The sequence below is a fragment of the Erythrolamprus reginae genome, chromosome 8 (assembly GCF_031021105.1).
Source record: "Erythrolamprus reginae isolate rEryReg1 chromosome 8, rEryReg1.hap1, whole genome shotgun sequence".
NCBI classification, from domain to species: domain Eukaryota; kingdom Metazoa; phylum Chordata; class Lepidosauria; order Squamata; family Dipsadidae; genus Erythrolamprus; species Erythrolamprus reginae.
This window is the reverse complement of record NC_091957.1, coordinates 14,153,330-14,175,951: the sequence shown is the minus strand read 5'-3', so window position 1 is coordinate 14,175,951 and position 22,622 is coordinate 14,153,330. Positions and strand designations below refer to the sequence as shown.

General features: G+C 41.2%; 1 protein-coding gene across 1 annotated transcript; it reads left to right on the top strand.

The window, feature by feature from the left end:
* The first annotated feature begins 488 nt into the window (after positions 1-488).
* LOC139171415 (vomeronasal type-2 receptor 26-like) lies at positions 489-20,719 on the top strand. The gene is made up of 6 exons (XM_070759641.1): positions 489-544; positions 3,660-3,951; positions 12,156-12,950; positions 13,914-14,126; positions 18,683-18,809; positions 19,824-20,719. The coding sequence occupies exons 1-6, from the start codon at positions 489-491 to the stop codon at positions 20,717-20,719; spliced, it is 2,379 nt and encodes a 792-aa protein (XP_070615742.1).
* The last annotated feature ends 1,903 nt before the right edge of the window (positions 20,720-22,622 follow it).

Here is a 22,622-nt window from a genome sequence, read left to right as displayed (position 1 = left end):
TGTTCTATCCTTATTCTCAAAATTCAGCAGACATTTCATTCTAATTTTCCCAGAAGCTGGCTGAGACACCAGCAGCATCAGAACCATAAGCAGAAGGCCCATAATTCATGGAGCTGAATCAATCGGATTCACATTTCTACAGAATATAAAATAATTGGAGCTATCTGGCAAGGTAGAATATGCAGGCAAATTGAGCTTCATCTGGAAAGGAGAAAAGGCACACTCAAGAATACATCACCTGCCTGTTCTAACATGTGGGCCACACAGAATGTGATGATGATAATTACACTGAGAATCAAATTATCCTCATGGGATCCTACAACTTTTCTATGTGGAGAGGGAGAGCTGGAGAAAAGCATGTCACTGATACACTGCTGGGGACACTGTTATGTAGTGGTGGTGTTCCTTCCTGTCATGACAAGTCCAGAAAGTGATGCTGGAGGACAATATTTCAACATCGAGAAAATTTATTTCTGCTATACTTCAACATGGTACTTTGTCTCAAGAGACTGCTGGGGAAGGTCACCTACAACTATGGAGTTTGGTACTACTTAACTTGATGACTCTTAACCAATGTTCCCTCTAATTTTTTTTCAGTGTGGGCGGAAAAGTATATTGTCTGAGCGGCAGTCCCCTTGGGACTGGGCGGCATATAAATAAATAAATAAATAAATAAATAAATGAATGAATGAATGAATGAATGAATGAATGAATAAATAAATAAATAAATAAGCAAGCAAGCAAATAAATAAATAAATAAGAAAAAAAATCCCTCCTTTTTTATTAAAAGAAATTAATAATTTAAAAAAACCAAAATCCATTACTATTAAAACTAAATCAACCAGCAAAACCAAAAACATAACTATTAATAAAAACAGGTGAGGGCTGGGTTTTTTTCTCTGTTATTATTTAAGTGCTATTACCATATGCTTTAAATCAAGAGTCACTTCTCTCTCTGTTTCTCTCTCTTTCCTGTCATTCTCTGCCTCAATCATTTTCTCATTTCTTTTTTCCCCTCCCCTTTTTTCTATCATTTCTCTCTGTCTTCCTTCCACTCTTCTCTCTCTCTCTTGCTTTCTCTGTCTCTCTCTCTCTTGCTTTCTTTCTCTCTCTCACTCTCTTCCTTCCTCTCTCATCTCTCTCTTTCTATCTATCTCTCTTTCTTTCTCTCTCCCCCTCTTGCTCTCTCTCTTTTTCTCACTTTCTCTCTCTTGTTTTCTTTCTATCTCTCTTGCTTTCACTCTCTCTCACTCTTTCTCTCTTGTTTTCTTTCTCACACTCTTTCTCTCTCTTGCTCTCTCTCTTGCTTTCTCTTTCTCTCTCCCCTTTCTCTCTCTCTCTCTTTCTCACTTTCTCTCTATCTTGCTGTCTGTTGCTCTCACTCTCTCTCGTTCTCTCTCCGTTCTTCTCACAGCATAGGCCGGCAAAGGTGATATTCAATGTTGGGGGCGAGCGGCCAGCCCGCCCGGAACATTCAAAATAAGAAAAGCTTTCGCCAGCAGCAGAGGAGCAGAGGGGGCGGATCAAGCAGGTGGGGGGCAGCGCCGAAAGGCCGATGGGGCCAGAGGCACCGTGGGGATGCAGGGGCGGCCGCAGCTCCCTTCCCTTCTACTGCCGGCACCTCCCCGCCCCTGCCCCCCTGTGGGCTGGCAGGGGGATGGGGAGCGCATGCCTGTGAAAAAGGGTGCACGGGGGGTATTTTGGGGCGGGTGCATTCTCACGCGCGCAGCTTATGGGAAACGCTGCTCTTAACTCCAATATTGCCTTGCTTCTAATACCAAGGAAGCAACTCTTATCCTTTTTGCTATTACCCTGCTTAAGCACAAGTCATGCCAAACCAACCTCATTTCATTCTTCAACACTGGCTAACCAAATTAGTAGACCACGAAATGCAATGGACATAATATAGCTGGACTTCAGCAAAGCATTTGACAAAGTAGACCAAAACCTACTTGTACACAAGGTAGAAAAAAGCAGAATAGATAGCTACACCAGTAGATGGATTAACAACTGGCTGACCAACTGTACTCAGCGAGTAGTCCTTAGTGGCTTACTTCTCTCCATGTGGACTTAGAAGCCACTAAGGACTACTCGCTGAGTACAGTTGGTCAGCCAGTTGTTAATTCATCTCCTGTTGTAGCTATCTATCCTGCTTTTTTTCTAGCTTGTGTAGAAGTAGGCTGTGGTCTACTTTGTCAAATATTTTGCTGAAGTCCACGTATATGAGGTTGGTTTGGCATGACTTGTGCTTAAGCAGAGTAATAGCAACAAGGATAATAGTTGCTTCCTTGGTATTAGAAGCAAGGCAATATTGGAGTTAAGAATCATCAAGTTAAGTAGTACCAAACTCCATTGTTTTAGGTGACCTTACCCAGCAGTCTCTTGAGACAAGGTACCATGTTGAAGTATAGCAGAAATAATTTTTCTCGATGTTGAACTATTTTCCTCCAGACTTGTCATAACAGGAAGGAACACCACCACTACATAACAGTTTCCCCAGCAGTGTTTCAGTGACATGCTTTTCTCCAACTGTCCTTTTCCCCATGTAAAAATTGCAGGATCCCATGAGGACAAATTGATTTTCAGTGTAATTATCCTCATCACATTCTTTGTGGCCCACATGTTGGAACAGGCAGGTGATGTACTCTTGAGTGTGCTTTTTCCCCTTTCCAGATGAAGCTCAATTTGCCTGCAGGTTCTATCTTGCCAGATAGCTCCAATTATTTTAAATTCTGTAGAAATGTGAATCCGATTGATTCAGCTCCATGAATTATGGGCCTTCTGCTTATCGTTCTGATGCTGCTGGTGTCTCAGCCAGCTTCTGGGAAAATTAAAATGAAATGTGTGCTGAATTTTGAGAATAAAAATAAAACAAAGCCATGGAGCTATTACAGGCCGGGAGACCATCTTATTAATATAGTTACCAGTGCATCAACAATACCACGTATAATATTGAATTTCAACATCGCTCCTTCTAGTCAATGTTGCTTGTAAGTCATTCAGTGTGATAAGTTGCATTCCTTTCATTTACAGGTCTAATACTCTCATTCTTTTCTTCTATTTTTATTTACTTCTATTTTGCAGGAGCAGACTAATGTTTTTTAAAAAAAAAAAATTATTTATTTGTTTGTTTTGTCCAATACACAATAATACACAATGAAGATTATAGAGGATGTATATGAGTAGAATGTTATCATAGAGAGTATACAAGAGAAATATAGGAGTAAAATATAACTAGAGAGAATAGCAGAAAATATAAGAGATAAAAGAGATAGAAGAGATAGAAGAGAAGATATATGAGATATAACAGAGACTATAGGACAATTTATTGAATTGTTTGGATTTTGATAACTTCCTTTGTTTCGTGGAAGAGACTAAAATCCAAAAATGGGACGAAAAACAAGTTTGAAATAAGTCCTGATTATCCTCTCCCTGCCCAATACTGAATTTGTCAAGTGTGTACTAACTTTTTTTAAAACAGTTATTAAACAGTTTTAGTCTCCTCTAACCCATTTTGGCATTCAATGCCTGATCTTTATAAAAATTGAAATTGACCACTTTCGAGTTGTTTAATAATGAAGAGGCTTGTTGGTACAAATAAGTAAAATAAATTTTAAAAATAATGATGATGGTGATATTGATTTGTAATTGTTTTACAGTAATCAATCTTCTGATCCATCAAGAGTCTTACGCTTTATTTTTGCCATTCAAGAGATCAACAAGAATTCTCAGCTCATGCACAATCTCACACTTGGCTACAACATCCATGATAACTACTTCAGCACCGTTGGCACATCAGATGCATTGCTGGACATGCTCTCTACTGGAGAAGCCAATATTCCCAACTACAGCTGTGGAAAGGAGGACAACATTTTGGCTCTTGTTGATGGAGCTCTTGATGACATCTCCATCCAGATGTCAACATTAGGAGGCATCTACAAAGTCCCACAGGTTTGTTTGTGTATTTAGCTGATAAAGTGACTGGGATGGTGGTGGTATTCTCTCTCCCCAGTCCCACACCTTTGTTGGAAGACCTCTGCTGCACATCTGTGCATGAAAGAAGAGGTTGTATGCCCAATCAATTCCATAATCAATAAAATGGGTTATCTTACCTACCGCTAATAAAAACCGATATGTCTTATGGTTTCATATATTATTTAAAAAGTTGCAAGCTTATTAGCCAATATGTAAACTATTTTTGCCTTGTGGATTGATTTCTACAACATAATAATAGCTATCATATTCCTGTTGGATGGAAGATGATAATAGTAGTTCCTCTATTTAAAAAGCGGGAACAGAAAACTGAACCCTATTAGCTTATTAGTATATTACAAATTGTGGTAAAGAAGACGGGACCATCTTCTGGCGCACGAATCCCAGCGGCCGATAAGGTCCCACAGAGTTGGCTTTTTCCAGGTCCCGTCAACTAAACAATGTCGTCTGGTGGGCCCCAGGGGAAAAGCCTTCTCTGTGGTGGCCCTGGCCCCCTGGAATCAACTCCCCCCGAGATTAGAACTGCCCCCACCCTCCTTGTCTTTTGTAAATTGCATAAGTCCCACCTATATCGCCAGGCATGTGGGTATTCAGATATCTCCCGCAGGCTTATATAGTTTTATATATGGTGTTGTTGTGTTGTATGGTTTTTAAATGATGGGTTTTTAGATGCTTTCTTTTAAATATTAGATTTGTTACATTGTCACATTGTTATTATTGTTGTTGTGAGCCACCCCGAGTCTGTGGAGAGGGGGGGGCATACAAATCTAATAAATTATTATTATTATTATTATTATTATTATTATTATTATTTATTATTATTATTTATTATATGCTATGTTCCTCTTGGTTAGAATGGGGAATGGTTGGATGAAAAATGGGTATAGATACACAAAGTCTATCTACTATCGACAATTATTTTCCCTTGAACCATCTAAGTACAAAATATCTCAGTCACGGGAAACAACCATTTACTGCATTTGTAGATCTCAGTGCAAAATTTGATACAGTAAACAGATAAACAATTGCCCTTAAAATGGAACTCAGGTTGTTGGCCTGGATCAAAGTGGTTGTTACAAGCAGTTGCTTGAGAATGAGGTTTAGATTAATGGAGCCATGAAATATTGGACTGATGTTTAACAAGGGATAAGACAAATGGTTCTTCCTTGAATCATTGTTATTCAGTCTGGATATTAATGAGTTGCTTGACTAATAAAGTATCTATTCTTAAGCACTAAATATATACTGTAACAACCTACTCTATTCTGACATGATATTATCATGCTCACAAATTGGGTTATATAATCCGGTATGAAAACTTGACTCCTACTCACATAATAATTCTCTGATTATTAATAAATGAAAGTCAAAATTTACATTCTTGGTAAAATGACATCATAGAAATAGATCCCCTTTCAATGGTGATCCAGTATAGCAATTAAACCTCCTTCCTTACTAGGGATACCTAATAAAGAAAATAATAGGTTACTCCAAAGCTGACTTTTGGCCTTGTATGTCGTAGCAGCTTAAGTTGTCTCAACCCTGAAAATGCAGTGCACATATTGACTGATCTTACTGATATTCCTTCCTAAATGTCAAGACAAAATGTATCTCTCCCTTCAAGTGAGCTGTGGGTTAAAAAATGAAGGGTCTTCCACTCAGTTGATTCCTATCTTCCCAAAGGGAGAGTTCATTTTCCTTAAAAATTGCTGTTATAATTTAAGACTATCTGAATGTCAATTGTACAAGAAAGAGAGAATAGATCAGTGTGGTAGGTCAGACATTAGATCAAGAACCTATACAGATCCTCATATTAAACCACATATTAAAATTATATATAACACAATGCATCATATGGACAGCTCAGGTTGCTGCTGCTTAATGCCAGGTCGGTGGTAAATAAAGCTCTCCTCATCCGGGATTTGATCCTGGATGAGGAGGCCGACCTGGCATGTATTACTGAAACCTGGCTGGGCCCAGAGGGAGGTGTTCCTCTCTCTGAAATTTGCCCAGCCGGGTTTCAGATATGGCATCAACCTCGACCCCAGGGAAGGGGGGGAGGAGTGGCTATTATAGCCAGGGAGAGCCTTTGCCTGCGTGGACTCATTGCTCCGGAAATTGCGGGTTGCGAGTCTCTCTTGATGAAGTTGGACTTAGGGGTTCAGGTGGGCTTATTTCTCATGTACCTGCCTCCCAGCTGCGTGTCAAAAGCCCTGCCTGTGCTACTCGAGGAGGTAGCCGGGTTGGCGGTGGAGTTCCCCGGCCTCATTGTCCTGGGGGACTTCAACCTGCCGTCACTCGGCGAAACCTCTGGGTTGGCACAGGAGTTCATGGCCACCATGACAGCCATGGACCTGACTCAAGTAGTACATGGTCTGACTCATGAGGGAGGGCACGCACCTGACATGGTATTCCTTTCCGAGCAACTGAGTAATGGTCTGAGACTAAGGGGCTTAGAAGCATTGCCTTTGTCATGGTCAGACCATTTTCTACTACGGCTTGACTTCCTGGCTCCAATCCTTCCCCGCAGGGAGGCGGAACCAATGAAGATGTTCTGCCCCAGACACCTGATGGACCCAGAGGGCTTTCAGATGGCGCTTGGGGTTATTCCAGAGGCACTCGTCCACAGTTCGGTGGAGTCTCTCGTGGAGGCCTGGAACGGGGCTGCGGCGGAGGCTCTTGACCGGATTGCGCCTTTATGACCTCTCCGTGGCGTTAGACCCCGTAGAGCCCCATTGTTCAACGAGGAGCTCCGGGAGTTGAAATGCCAAAAGAGACGTCTAGAGAAGCGATGGAGGAAGAGTAGGTCTGAATCTGATCGAACACTTGTAAGAGCTTTTATTAAGACTTCAAAGTGGCGCTCAAGGCGGCAAGATGCGCGTACCATGCCGCCTTGATTGCATCAGCGGAATCCCGCCCGGCCGCTCTGTTTAGGGTGACCCGCTCCCTCCTCAACCATGGGGGAGTTGGGGAGCCCTTGCAGAGTAGTGCCGAGGATTTTAACACGTTTTTCGCTGATAAAGTCGCTCAGATCCGGGCCGACCTCGACTCCAATTGTAAAACAGAGTCAACTGACAACGAGTCAGTCGAGGTGACTGGGGCACGTACTTGTCCACCTGTCTGGGAAGAGTTTGATCTGGTGACACCTGATGAAGTGGACAAGGCCATTGGAGCTGTGAGTTCCGCCACCTGTTTACTGGATCCGTGTCCCTCCTGGTTGGTTTCGGCCAGCAGGGAGGTGACACGGAGCTGGGCCCAGGAGATTACCAACGTTTCCTTGGGGAGGGGAGTTTTTCCAACACTCTATAAAGAAGCGCTCGTGCGCCCCCTCCTCAAGAAGCCCTCCCTGGACCCAGCCGTACTTAATAACTATCGTCCAGTCTCCAACCTTCCCTTTATGGGGAAGGTTGTCGAGAAGGTGGTGGCACTCCAGCTCCAGCGGTCCTTGGAAGAGGCCGATTATCTAGGTCCCCAGCAGTCGGGTTTCAAGCCCGGTTACAGCACGGAAACCGCTTTGGTCGCGTTGATGGATGATCTCTGGCGGGCCCGGGACAGGGGTTTATCCTCTGTCCTGGTGCTCCTTGACCTCTCAGCGGCTTTTGATACCATCGACCATGGTATCCTTCTGCACCGGCTGGAGGGGTTGGGGGTGGGAGGCACTGTCCTCCAGTGGTTCTCCTCCTACCTCTCTGGCCGGTCGCAGTCGGTGTTAGTGGGGGGTCAGAGGTCGGCTCCTAGGTCTCTCCCTTGTGGGGTGCCTCAGGGGTCGGTCCTCTCCCCCCTGCTATTTAACATCTACATGAAACCGCTGGGCGAGATCATCCAAGGACATGGGGTGAGGTATCATCAATATGCTGATGATACCCAGCTCTACATCTCCACCCCATGCCCAGTCAACAAAGCAGTGGAAGTGATGTGCTGGTGCCTGGAGGCTGTTGGGGCCTGGATGGGTGTCAACAGACTCAAACTCAACCCGGATAAGACGGAGTGGCTGTGGGTTTTGCCTCCCAAGGACAATCCCACCTGTCCGTCCATTACCCTGGGGGGGGGGAATTATTGACCCCCTCAGAGAGGGTCCGCAACTTGGGCGTCCTCCTCGATTCACAGCTCACATTAGAAAACCATCTCTCAGCTGTGGCGAGGGGGGCGTTTGCCCAGGTTCGCCTGGTGCACCAGTTGCGGCCCTATCTGGACCGGGACTCATTGCTCACAGTCACTCATGCCCTCATCACCTCGAGGTTCGACTACTGTAATGCTCTCTACATGGGGCTACCTTTGAAAAGTGTTCAGAAACTTCAGATCGTGCAGAATGCAGCTGCGAGAGCAGTCATGGGCTTACCTAGGTATGCCCATATTTCACCATCACTCCGCAGTCTGCATTTGCTGCTGATCAGTTTCCGGTCACAATTCAAAGTGTTGGTTATGACCTTTAAAGCCCTTCATGGCATTGGACCAGAATATCTCCGAGACCGCCTCCTGCCGCACGAATCCCAGCGACCGATTAGGTTCCACAGAGTGGGCCTTCTCCGGGTCCCGTCAACTAAACAATGTCGGTTGGCGGGCCCCAGGGGAACAGCCTTCTCTGTTGCGGCACCGGCCCTCTGGAACCAGCTCCCCCCGGAGATTAGAACTGCCCCTACTCTTCCTGCCTTCCGTAAACTCCTTAAAACCCACCTTTGCCGTCAGGCATGGGGGAACTGAAACATCTCCCCCTGGGCATGTTTAATTTATACATGGTATGCTTGTGTGCGTGTCTGTTAGTATATGGGGTTTTTTAAATCTTCAAATATTTTAAATTTAGTCGGATTATTTATGATTTGTTCCACTTGTTGTGAGCTGCCCCGAGTCTTCGGAGAGGGGCGGCATACAAATCCAAATAATAAATAAATAAATAAATAAATAAATAAATAAATAAATAAATAAATAAATATGAATATAACAATTCAATTAAGATCCCCATATGTGGGCCAGATTATGGTACACTATGTGAGTATTCAGAAATATGATTAACATTCTGTATTCTTTGTGTTTTATTCCTATTTGTCTCTATCTTTTATTCCAATTCTATATAAAATGTTTATTTTTTTCAGTGTTATTTGTTTTATATTCCATATCTTGATATCCTGTATTGTTTCAACTGCTACCCTCAAAACGTCGCTACAGAGCCCTGCACACCAAGACAACTAGACACAAGAACAGGGTTTTTTCCCGAACGCCATCACTCTACTAAACAAATAATTCCCTCAACACTGTCAGACTTTCTACTAAATCTGCACTTCTATTCTACTAGTTTTTCTCAACATTCCTTTCACCCATTTATTTATTTATTTATTTATTTATTTGTTTGTTTGTTTGTTTATTTGTTTATTTGTTTATTTATTTGTTTATTTATTTATTTATTTATTTATTTATTTAGATTTGTATGCCACCCCTCTCCGCAGACTCGGGGCAGCTCACAACAAAGTGGAAAAAACAGTTTATAACAAATCTAAATTTCTACTAAAAACATTTTAAAAACCCCATTTTCTAAACACGCATACATACACATATACCATTCATAAATTGTATATGCCCGGGGGAGATGTCTCAGTTCTCCCATGCCTGACGACACAGGTGGGTCTTAAAAACCCTGCTGTTCTGTTCGGGTCGTATGCGACCCGAAGCCAAGTTTGAGTCCCTGTAAAAAAATTTTCCCTGCATATCTGAAACTTGAAATTTCATGACTTTTCATCATTTCAGGGGTTCTCTCTATGAGAATATTTTTGGGGGGTGGGGGGCTTAGTTTTTGCTGGGCAAAAAAAGTTACAAATCTTCTGTTCGGGTCACATACGACCCGGACCGAAAACTCTTCATTTGAAGTGCTTATGTTTGGTCAATTTGAAAACTTTTTTCACTTGGAAGGTAGTCTGAACATTTCTGCACACAATGATATGAAAATTGAAATGAAAAAAGTAAATATTATTGGTTTATTTTGCGGATATAATGCACGCCCCCCCTTTTTGTGAAATTTTTTTCAATTTATGGATAGTTTTGCTTGCAAAATGCATTCTATTTTACTAAAGTTGGTGTGGGATTGGTAGCTTGAACATTTCTGAATATAAGAAAAATATAAAGGAACTGAAAAAAATGATTCTTATTGGTTTTTTAATATCAGAAATAAGGCCTCCCCCCTCCTCGGCTGCTTGCAACCATTTTCACTTTTTATTTTTTTTATGCTCCAAATCCAAAATATTCTTTAAAATCTTAGGCATTCATTTACTCAATTTAACAATGCTGATCATCAAAAAATATTTTTGGGGTGGTGGCTAATTGTTTTCTGGGCAAAAAAAAATCATAACTTCGAGTCTGTTTCTGTTCGTATATGACCGGACCAAAAATAATTTTTTTAGGTACTTGAATTTGATCTTTTTGAAAACTTTTTCAACTGGAAAACTAGTTTGAACATTTATGAACATAATGATATGAAAATTGAACTGGAAAAATTGAGACTTATATTTTTATTTTGATCAAAAAGCCCCTCCCCCCACCCTTTTTTAATTTCGTGTCAATTTCTATTTTTTAAGGCTACAAATCCCTAAGGAATTTTCCCCCAAAAGGTTTGATATACTAAATTGAACATTTCTGAATATAAGAAAAATATAAATGAACTGAAAAAAATGGTTCTTATTGGTTTATTTTTGCCACAAAAGGGCCACCCCCCACCCCCGGCCTTGCTATGTGCCATTATTGTCACTGTTTATACATATTTGTCTAGAAATATTGGAGTATCCTTTTGAAAATCAACCACATTGTAGCCAGAGAACTAATTTTATGAAACAAATCCATTTTACTAAAAAAAAGTATGTAAGTTTGAAATTAACAGCATAATTTTTATATAAATTGAAATAATTGAACACGGGGGGAGGCATACATTTATGTGCAAAATAAACCAATATGCATCAATTTTTCCAGTTCAATTTTCATATCATTATGTTCAGAAATGTTCAAGCTACCAATCCCACACCAACTTTAGTAAAATAGAATGTATTTTGCTAGCAAAACTATCCATAAAGTGAAGACTATTTAAAAAAAACGGGGGGGGGGCGTGCATTTCATCAACAAAATAAACCAATATGCATCAATTTTTCCAGTTCAATTTTCATATCATTATGTTCAGAAATGTTCAAGCTACCAATCCCATACCAACGTTAGTAAAATAGAATGCATTTTGCAAGCAAAACTATCCATAAATTGAAAAAAATTTCACAAAAACGGGGGGGGCGTGCATTATATCCGCAAAATAAACCAATAAGATTTACTTTTTTCATTTCAATTTTCATATCATTGTGTGCAGAAATGTTCAGACTACTTTCCAAGTGAAAAAAGCTTTCAAAAAGACCAAACATAAGCACTGCAAATGAAGAGTTTTCGGTCCGGGTCAGGGTGACCCGGGAACAGAAGATTTGTTACTTTTCTTAAACAGAACAGCAGGGTTAAGAAGTTTACGAAAGGCAAGGAGAGTAGGCGCAGTTTTAATCTCCGGGGGGAGTTGGTTCCAGAGGGCCGGGGCCGCCAGAGAGAAGGCTCTTCCCCTGGGGCCTGCCAACCGACATTGTTTAGTTGACGGGACCCGGAGAAGGCCCACTCCCATGTTGACTGTATGACTGTAACTTGTTGCTTATATCCTAAGATTTTTATTAATATTGCTTCTTCATTGCTTATTTGACCCCTATGACAATCATTAAGTGTCGCACCACATGATTCTTGACAAATGTATATTTTATTTTATGTACGCTGAGAGCATATGCACCAAGACAAATTCCTTGTGTGTCCAATCACACTTGGCCAATAAAAATTCTATTCTATTCTATTCTGTAATGACTAGTCAAAAATAAATTATTTTAATACGTTCATGAAAACCAAGCTGGAGTGATTCAGAAATATGATTAACATTCTTTATTCTTTGTTATTTAATTTTTATCTTTTATTCCAATTCTATATAAAATGTTTATTTATTTCAGTGTTATTTGTTTTCTATTCCATATCTTGATATACTGTAATGACTAGTCAAAAATAAATTATTTTAATAAGTTCCTGAAAACCAAGCTGGATTTATTAAAAGTGTGTAATTTTTTATTCCATCTGACCCAAAATATAATGCAACATTTTAATTTTTTTTTCAGATTAGTTATGGAATTGTTTCAGAGGCTCTGAGTGATAAAAGTCATTTCCCCTTTTTCTACTCGATGCTTCCCAAAGAAGGGATCCAATATCCAGGAATCATTCAACTGCTCTTGCATTTCAGATGGACCTTGATTGGTGTCTTTCCTTCAGATACAGAGGAGGGAGAGAATTTTATGAGGAGTTTGACTCCTGCCTTTGTCAGGAATGGAATTTGTGTTGTTATATCACAACAAATCTCAAAGACCAGACATATAGTACCATTCAGGGATGCTCTCACTAAATGGAGACAAGTCAATGTTTTTGTTCATTTCATAGAATATTTTTCCCTTATGAAGAGATTTGTCCACATCCATTTAGCACTTGAAGGTTTGCCAGGACCAATTGAAGGGAAAGTCTGGATCATGACAGTGTTGGGGGAATTGAAAATGAGAAGGCACAGATTTTTCAGTTATATACATAGTCTTTGGCACTTTGACTTTCAGGAGAAAAAAAGGCGAAATGATGATGTATTCCAAGGCAATTTCTTTGTGGACGACCAATTTGAAAATCATTCTTTTCATTGTTCTTTTTCAAAGCATGTCTTTTCTGTCAAAGGCCAAACAAGATGCTCTCAGGAAGCACCACTGGAAACCCAAGAGAAAAGGAACAGACGACAGATTCCAAATGAACATCGTTTTCACACCATCGTTAAGACTCTGGTCCATACCTTGAATGTTGCATATTCCTCCAGAACTAGGAGCAGAAAAAAGGATGGGAAAGACAGGTTGGGGTCTCTGAGGCTGCAGCCATGGCAGGTAGGGGTCCCAATAGAAACCGTCAAAAGAAAGGGAGCACAACCTTGTCAACCTCATTGTCTGACCAATCTAATCACTCAGGGCATAATGTTCCAAAGAGGGAGAAACATAACAATTTGATATAAAGCAGAGATACTTACTCATTTTTTGCATCTGTCTTTACACAAAGGGGAAAAACAGTCCAATTTATCAAAAACAGTATCACAAAAAACATTTTAGGAACACAATTTAGAATGGGAAAGAAAATGGTAAGTGAATACCTGTTTACCCTTGATCAGTAATGGGTTCCTAGTGATATGGTACAGTGAGACACACCAGGAGCAGCCCATTGATGATGTCACTGAAACTCTGGTAGGGATTGCGTCAACTGAATAAATCCACACATGATACATACAAACCTGCAAAAATAAGAGAGTCCCTCACCAACATCCCTTCCCCCTGCATCTAAATTCACCATAGCAATGCAGGCTGAAGTTCTAAGCAAGCAAAAGTCCACTGGCATGGTGGTCACCGTCCAGAATAATCCTAGCTTCGAGAGTTGGGTGTTGGTTTTTATTGTCCAAGAGTCTAAATTTAGTCCTGCTCTCTCCATGCCTGGTCACTGTTTGGCTGCCCTCTTGCCTCCATTCACACTCCTGTCACAGTTGTTGTTTATATCATCTTGGAGTCACCCAGACGCTTGACTGCAGCTATTACTACTCTCGTCACCAGTTCCAAATTCTCACAAGCCAGTTCTCAATGTGCTTGTTTCTTGCTTGCAAATTACAAGCCAGGTCTCATGCCACTTGTCTCTTCCTCGCAAATTACAATAGTTTGAAGTATTATTTCAGCCTGGTCTGGTAAAAATAATAAATGATAAATATGATAACAACAACAACAACAACAATAACAATAGTGAAAAAACTACATTGAGTAAGGAAATAAGGTTAGTGCTTCTAAATTTATTGGATGATTCTATTTTAGTTCCATCCCTTTTTGAAGAAGAACCAGTTTTGCAATTTTTCTCAGGAGAAATTGTACTTGAACCAAAATGGGGATGTAACAGGAGATCTGAACATCATGGGCTTGGTGTTTCTCCCCAAAGAGGATCCCATCCAAAAGCAAATGGGGAGTTTTGAAAGACAGAGACTTGTTATCAATCAAACTAGTCTTTTACAGTTAAAGTTGCTCAACAAGGTGGGAGAAATATTGGTGTCCTTTCTCTGTTTTCAAAAACCTTAAGAATCAATTCAAGTGATGTGGTGACCAGGTACTAAAGTGGATAAAATTTAGTGACAATTGAATGTAAGACCTGGAAATTTACAGTTTTGTTAGTCTGATTGAGAGATTTTAGTACTATTGACCAAGGTATTCTTCAGATGCTATAATATGAAATTTAAGCAATTCAGTCATGTCCAACATGGGATAAAGGTAAAGGTAAAGATTCCCTCACACATATGCGCTAGTGATTCCCCATTCTAGGGAGCGTTGTTCATCTCCATTTCAAAGCCAAAGAGCCAGCACCGTCCAAATACGTCTCTGTTCATGTGGCTGGCATGACCAAACACCAAAGGCAGACAAAACACTGTTACCTTCCTACCAAAGGTGGTCCCTAGTTTTCTACTTGCATTTTTATGTGCTTTTGAACTACTAAGTAGAAGCTGGGACAAGTAATGGGAGCTCACCCCATTATGTGGCACTAGGGATTTGAACCGTTGAACTGCCGAGTTCACCTTTTGATCAACGAACTCAGCATATTTGCCACTGAGTCACCACATCCCAATATGAGATTCTAAATGATTATTCATTGGGATGCAGATTGTGACCCATTTGTCCCTGAAATCTGGTATCTCCATAAAACTGGTGCAAGAGGCCCTTATGTTCCAAGACATGTTCCATGTCTTGCTGATAGCCTCAAGTTTTGAATTCAAGCATTGAAAGATCACTTTGACCATAGAAAAGTCCTTCCTGATATTTGAAGTAATGAGGGACAATTTGAAAGGAATTGCTTCTTAGATTTGGGCATTGGCTTTTAAGAGGGCACATCATCTGAAAACCCCTTGAGTGAACCTATTTATCTTGACTGCTACTTAAAGTAATTTGGGCAAAATGGAGGCTCCACATTTAATTAATAATAAATTTGGGCTCATGTCCATGCCAATTGATGTCACCTAATTGTAGTTCTTCAACAGAAAGGACTATTATTTGGAAACATAGTTGGGACTTAGAACTGTGGTGACTCAATGGTTAGAATGCAGTATTGTAGGGATCAGGGCCACCATCAGGAATTTTGGGGCCCCATACAGCCTAAGTGTCTGCCCCCCCCCGCCATTTTAAAACTATTTTAAGTCGCCGAGCCACTCCATCCCCCGGGGATCATTTCTCGCTTCACGCCAAGCGAGGCGGTCCCATAGGCCAGTGTTTCCCAACCTTGGAAACTTGAAGATATCTGGACTTCAACTCCCAGAATTCCCCAGCCAGTGAATGCTGGCTGGGGAATTCTGGGAGTTGAAGTCCAGATATCTTCAAGTTGTCAAGGTTGGGAAACATTGCCATAGGCTATTTCAGGAGCTGGGTTAAGCCGATTGTGTGGACTCATCCAGGAGAAAGAAAGAAGCGGGAGCGGCGAGGGAAAGAAAGAGCCTCCTGGCATTGGTCAGGCGGAGCATGGTTATTTACAGCTCCTTGGCACTTCTCCCTTCTTGGAAGAGGCCTTGTTGACAAAACCATGTGCTTTCTAGCAAGGGGAGAGGGGAGGGGGATCCCACACCTGGCAGCCACTGGCAAGGAGCTGGAAAGGACGAGGGGAGAGAAAAAGCAGGGTACCAGCAGTTGGGCAGGTGTCTTGAGGGGGCACTCCCATCTGGAAGGAAGGGAAGAAAGGCGAGGGAGAACTAGGAAGGAAGGAAGGAAGGAATGGTAAAAGGGGCGATCAAGAGAGGAATGGGTGAATGAATGGACAGAGGGTGGGAAGGAAGGAATGAAAGAGGGAAGGGCAGGAACAGAGGAAGGGTGCAAAGGAAGCAAGGAAAGGTGTGAAAGGGGAGAGTAAGAGAGGAAGGAGTGAAAGAAGGGAGTGAGGGAGGAAAGAAGGGAGGAAGGAGAAGGAAAGCAAGAAATGGAGGGAGGGAAGGAAGGAAACAAAGAAAGAAAGAAAGAAGGAAGGAAGGAAGGAAAGAAAGAAAGAAAGAAAGGGGGAAGGGACAGGAACAGAGGAAGGAAGCAAGGAAACTTATGAAAGGGGAGAGTAAGAGAGGAAGGACTGAAGGAAGCGAGGGAAGAAGGTAGGAAGGAGAAAGAAAAGAAGAAATAGAGGAAGGGAAGGTAAAAGAGAGAAAGAAAAAGAGCAAGAAAGAAAGCAAGAAAGAGAAAGAAAGAAAGAGAATGAAAGAGAAATAAAAAGAGAGAGGGGGATGGAAGAAATGGAAGGAGGGAAAGAAGGAGAGAAAGAAAGAGAAAGAAAGAAAGAAAGAGAAAGAAAAAAGAATGAAAGAGCAAGAGAGAAAGAGAGAAAGAAAGAAAAAGAAATGAAAGAAAGAAAGAAAGAAAGAAGGAAAGAAGGAAGGAACGAAAGAAAGAGAAAAGAAAGAAAGAGAATCAAAGAGAAATAAAAAGAGAGAGGGGGAATGAAAGAAATGGAAGGAGGGAAGGAAGGAGAGAAAGCAAGAGAAAGAAAGAAAGCAAGAGAAAGAAAAAAGAATGAAAGAGCAAGAGAGAAAGAGAGAAAGAGAGAAAGAGAGAAAGAATGAAAGAAAGAAAGAAAGAAAGAAAGAAAAAGGCAACTCCAAAAAAGGCTCACTGAGCGGATGCATGAAAAGAGGGACCTGGATCTCCACTTGCCTCCCCCTTGCGTTTACCTGCTCCCAGCACCAGCAGCAGGAATGCAAGCGAGTAAGCCGGTGCCCGCCCAAAAGAAGCCATTGGCTCCGGGCAGCGTTCACGGGACCTCCCCGAACCCACGGCCCAGCATCTCCGGAGGCCGAAAGGCACGGCTCTCTTGCCCTCTCAATCCTCGGGGGGACACAAGACCGGCAGAGAAGCCAGCCGGGCTCAGCCCTCTCCCGGCTTCCTCAATTCCGCTTCCCCAGCAGCGTGGCTTGGCTTCCGGAGGGCCGAGACACCCCCGCGGTGACTCCTCCTTCCGCGGCTGGCATCGGGGCTCCCTGCCTGTCTGCCGGCCTCCCTGCCTTCTTTCCTCGCAGGGGTGGGAAGAAGGTGAAGGGCTGCTGTCGGAGAAGCTCCGCAGAGGCAGAGTTCGTCGCAATCGGGGTTGGGGAGTTTTTGGTGGGCGCCGCCCCCCCCCCCCCATTTTTCAATTTGGCTGGGCCCGTGACGCCACTCCCAGTAATACCGGTCTATCGGCGGCCCTAGTAGGGATCTCTGTCCACTGCCAGAAGTTCGATCCTGACCATCCCAAGGTTGATTAAGCCTTCCAAGTCTAAGTGCTATTGCTATCTCATGCCAAAAGGGATCCATACAAAACTACCATTTGTTGCAAGGGAACATCTTTTTGAGAGATATGTCCCCACCTTTACCTCATCTCAGTAACATTCTAGCAGTCAGTTCAAGTCTTAATTCTACTGCATGGCAGCCATATGAATTGAACAGAAAAATATGTAAAAAAACAAAAAAAACCCAATCCACATCATGTTTGTTTAAATTAGATTAGATTAGATATATTGGATTTATATTTATATGGATTTATATGCCGCCCCTCTCCGCAAACTCAGTGCGGCTCACAACAATAATAAAAAACAGTACATAATAAATCCAAATCCAATAAACCTATAATAACAAATCCATGTTTGGTTGTTTGGTTGGTTTATTTATTTGTTTGTTTATTTATTTATGTAATTTTATTTATTTATTTATTTATTCATCCATTCATTCATTTAGAAAGGGACCTTGCAGGTCATCAAGTCCAACTCCCTGCTCAAGCAGGAAACCCTAACTACCCCAGCCAGATGGCAGTCCAATTTCCTTTTGAATGTGTTGAGTGATGTGCCGTTCACAACCTCCACTGGCAGGCCATTCCACTGCTTGATTGCTCTTACCATCAGAAAGTTCTTCCTTATTTCCAACTTGAATCTCTCTTTGGTCAGTTTCCATTCGTTGCTCCTTGTCTGGCCTTCTGGTCCTTTAAAGTTGACAGTTCTAATTTGTGAAGAATTTATCTTGTGTTTTTTTTAAATGGGAGACTTTTCTTGAATACTTTCAAAGGGAAGCAGCTTTTAAATCTTGTATGTAGTCTAAAAGAAACCTTTCCAGGCCCTACAGGTCAAAGGTTTCTTTCTTCAACAGAATTTTTAAAATATTTCTTAAAATACTTTTTTATAAATCTAGTATGGGGTATCAAATTCAAAGTTCTCAGGATGCTTATATCTAGCCCATGGGGCCACCCTGGAAATAGAAAAGGACAAGTCTGTGGTGCCTCTGCCAGTGACAATGGAGCTCAGGAGTGCCACAGGTGACCCTCTCAAACTCCGTTTTTGCTGGCAGATGGTTGCAGGAGGCCATCTCAGCTGAAAATGAGCCAAGGAGCCCATTTTCACTGGCAGAACATTCAGGCCACCACAGGTGCCCCTGACATGAGTGGCATTGAATTGGCCGCACCTAGCTTGGCCACATCCACCCTGGCTCCCTGAGGTCAAGCACAACCCTGATGCATCCCTCAGTGAAAATGTGTTTCATGCCCCTGATCTAGTAAAAAATCTAGTAGGGTTTTTAAAAACACCTTTTATTTTTCTGCTTAGTCTCTGCCTCAGTCCAAATGTGTGAAAAACTGTCGTCCTGGATTTTTCAAGAGGGCTCAAGAAGGAGAACCAGTTTGTTGCTATGACTGTGTTCCTTGTCCAGAACAAACCATCTCCACTCAGGAAGGTGAGTGACACCCAGTGAAGATCTACCAAAAATTTTACTACCACAATGTGGGTGTTGCTTATGCATTTTATTTCAACATCTTTCAGTGCAAATTGGGTGCTCTAAGGTGGAGCTCCATTTTCGCTACACAACTACATCAGCTCCGCCAGGGCAGCAGCCCACCCCTGGTGACACCTGATGAAAGGGAAAAGTGTGGATTCATTTCAATCAATACAGATGTTAACAGAAAGGCTTAAGCATAAATATTTTTTTGTTCTTTATTTCCAGCATGCCAACATGTCAATTTCTTATATAATGAGATATAATTTGAGATAAAATTATGGAACAAAAAAAGGTCCTAAAGCAGGGGTGTTAAACTCAAGGCCCAGGGCCAGATCCAGTCCATGGGTATTTAGATCTGCCCTGGAAATAGTGAAGGACTGGCCCACAGTGCTTCTGCCAGTGAAAACAGGCTCTCAAGCTCTGTTTTTGGTTGTCACAGCCTCCTGTCACCCTCTGCCAGTGAAAATGGAGCTCAGAAGGTGGCAGGAGGCTTTGGCAGCTGAAAACAGAGAAAGGGAGACTGTTTTTGCTGTGGCAGAGTGCTTGGGCCAGTAAGGCACCTTTGACATAACTGAAGTTCAGCTGGTCATACCCATCCTGGCCACACCCACCTCTGCCTCCCAAGGTAAAGCATAACCCTGATGCATCCCTCAATGAAATTGAGTTTGACACCCCTGTCCTAAAGGTTGTTTTGTCCTCACTACATGTTATACTCTATGGACAGCTTGACACCCATCTAAACCCACCTATCCTCCAATAAAACAGACGGTGTGCATAGATCTGGATGCTCATTAAAGGAACATGATGGTGAAATTGAAAAAAAAAAGAAATACATACAATAAGAACTCAAATACAGAATAAGCAGTGTTGAGTTTCTGGTGAGCATAACAATTAACAAATACAGATAAATCTAAATCTACATAAATTTTAATTGAAATGTGAAAAGAGATATAAAGAAATATTTTCCCTCAGATACTGAAAAATGCACCAAGTGCCGAGATGATCAATATCCAACAAACAACCGAATCCAGTGTATTCCAAAAAGAAGAAATTTTCTGTCCTATGAGGAACATCTGGGTATCATCCTTGTCTCTTTTACCCTAATCTTATTCCTAACCACAGGCTTTGTTTTAATAATATTTTTTAAATACATGGAAACTCCCATTGTCAAAGCCAACAACCGAGACCTCTCCTATGTCCTCCTGGTCTCCCTCCTGCTTTGCTTCCTATCCTCATTTTTCTTCATTGGTCAACCAAGGAAAACCACCTGCCTTATCAGACAAATGATATTCAGTGTTGTTTTCTCAATAGCTGTGTCATCTGTGTTGGCTAAAACAATCACAGTGGTACTGGCCTTCATGGCCACAAAACCAGGAAACCAAGTGATGAGATGGTTGGGAAAGAGCTTGACCAACTCCATTATTCTTATTTGTTCTGGTGTTCAAATTTTTATATGTGCCATATGGCTGGGGGTTTCTCCCCCATTTCCTGAATTAGACCTGCATTCCCAGCCAGGAGTGATCATTCTTCAGTGCAATGAAGGCTCTGTCACTATGTTTTATGTTGCCCTCAGCTACATGGGCTTCCTGGCTACCATTTGCTTCACAGTAGCTTTCCTAGCCAGAAACCTGCCTGGGGCCTTCAATGAAGCCAAGCTGATCACCTTCAGCATGCTAGTCTTCTGCAGCGTTTGGATCTCCTTTGTGCCTACCTACCTGAGCACAAAAGGAAGGTCCATGGTGGCCGTGCAAGTCTTTTCTATCTTGGCCTCTAGTTCTGGGCTTCTTGGTTTCATCTTCTTCCCCAAGTGCTACATTATCATCCTGAGACCAGATTTAAACACTAAGGAATATCTAAAGATAAAGTAGGGAACTGATCTTAAATTGTTTCTGAACTCATAACATTTAGTTATTTATAAAAATATTATAGGGTTTAAGAGAAGTAAGCCTTATTCCTGTAAAAGACAGAGCCAAGACAACCTCATGTTTAGTCTCCAAATAACATAAGCAGGAGTGGGTTCTAATTTACCTTGCTGCCGGTTTGCTTCCTCCCACACCATGCACAGCAGGCACAGTGCTGAAGACTCTGAAAAAAAAATTAAAAAGAAAGAAAAGCCAAAAACAAGATAGTGATCATATTCACAATGCTGGAAACTCAGCATTTTTCAGAAGAAAATAATAATATAAAAAAATTCCAAAAAATTCAATTTTTTAAAAGGCCAAAAACAAGATGACAACTGCATGCACAATGCTGGAAAATTGGCTTTTGCTCATGCTCAGAAGAAAAATATTTTTTTTTAAAAAAATATAAGTTTAAAAAATTCAAAAAAAAGAAATGGTAGTGCCCATGGACCAGCACTGACTGAACCATTTCCATGACATCATTGTGACATCACCAGTGGGTCACTACCAATTGGGATATACTGGTCTGAACCGGCAGGATGCCACCTCTGAATCTAAGACAATTTACTGGAATATTAGCTATATAATCTGACTGATTGATAGATTGATAGATTGATAGATAGATAGATAGATAGATAGATAGATAGATAGATAGATAGATAGATAGATAGATAGATAAAATATCAGGAGAACTCCAGTCTAGGAAACCACCTGTTATGAAGCCAAATTTTATTTATTACATTGGACTGTCCAATGAGAAGGAGGGCACGTAAAGTTGTTTTTCCCTCACTACTAGAAATGTATTTAAAGCTTGTATTCAAATGAACACTTTGTTTATCTTGGTTCTCTGTATCTGAGACCAGGTTAATACCTTCTGTGAAATATAATTAAAGAGCTCTATTTATTGTTCAATGGTCTCTTGTTCTTTTATTGGGATTTGAATCTCACAATTTATATGTTTCTTTGGCATCTGTTTGACAATTTAGATTATTTAAAATCAAAGGAAATTAAATTATGAAGATTGTAATTAGAATTGCTAAAAGATCATCATCAATCAATAGAATAATACTCATGTTTTTAAAATTGTTGTTAGTTCTTCTTTTCCTGAGTACACAATTTAGCCAATATTTTGTTTTAGGACTCCTTCAAGACAAGTCATGTATGAGCCATGTCATGGACATTGAGATATTGCAAGCTTGCTGGGTATCTTCAATATTAGTTAGGAGGTGTTGTGTGTGTTCCCTGTCAGTCTTTGGAATGTTCGGACTCAGAGGATGGGGATGAAATGGAAACTGTCAATTTACCTGATTTAAAAGATGAAGAGAATTTTAGTGAGGAGGAGGAGATGGCAGAACAGCCTTCAAATGAAAGTATGCAGCCAGATGTATCTTCAGAGCGCTCGAGTGTCCAAGATAAATCCAAAGTTCAGAAGGGTGCAGAAGAGAATGGAAGAAATGTGAGGCCGGAAGTTTTGAGATTCATTTTAGAGTGTAAGTTAATTAATTAATTAATTACATCATGTCCGGAATTGGACGGAAGCAGAAGCTGCTTTCGTGAAATTGAAACCAAGCCAAGATGGCGATTTATGTCTTCGCTCCAATAAGTGAGTTCTCTATTGTGTGATTTATTGCTTTGTAATGAGCAGAACCCGATTCAAAGATTAGAGAATGCTTTCCTGCAGTCAGTGAATTAATTAGAAAGATAAATTACCTTGTTTTCAATCTGAAAGAACTGAAAGTATTTTTCTGCATAATGGAACTGTATTTTACTAGAATTTAAGTAGAAGAAATAAAAGAAGTGTTATTTGTTTGAAAATTAACCATCTGAGAAGCAATTATTATTAACAGTCAGCCGACTCCAGCCTGAACCA

Coding starts and splice junctions, on each gene's coding strand:
- LOC139171415 (XM_070759641.1), top strand. CDS start 489: ATGGTACTTTGTCTCAAGAGACTGCTGGGGAAGGTCACCTACAACTAT. Junction 545..3,659: donor ACCTACAACTATGGAGTTTG/GTACTACTTAAC, acceptor ATTGTTTTACAG/TAATCAATCTTCTGATCCAT. Junction 18,810..19,823: donor AACCATCTCCACTCAGGAAG/GTGAGTGACACC, acceptor ATTTTCCCTCAG/ATACTGAAAAATGCACCAAG.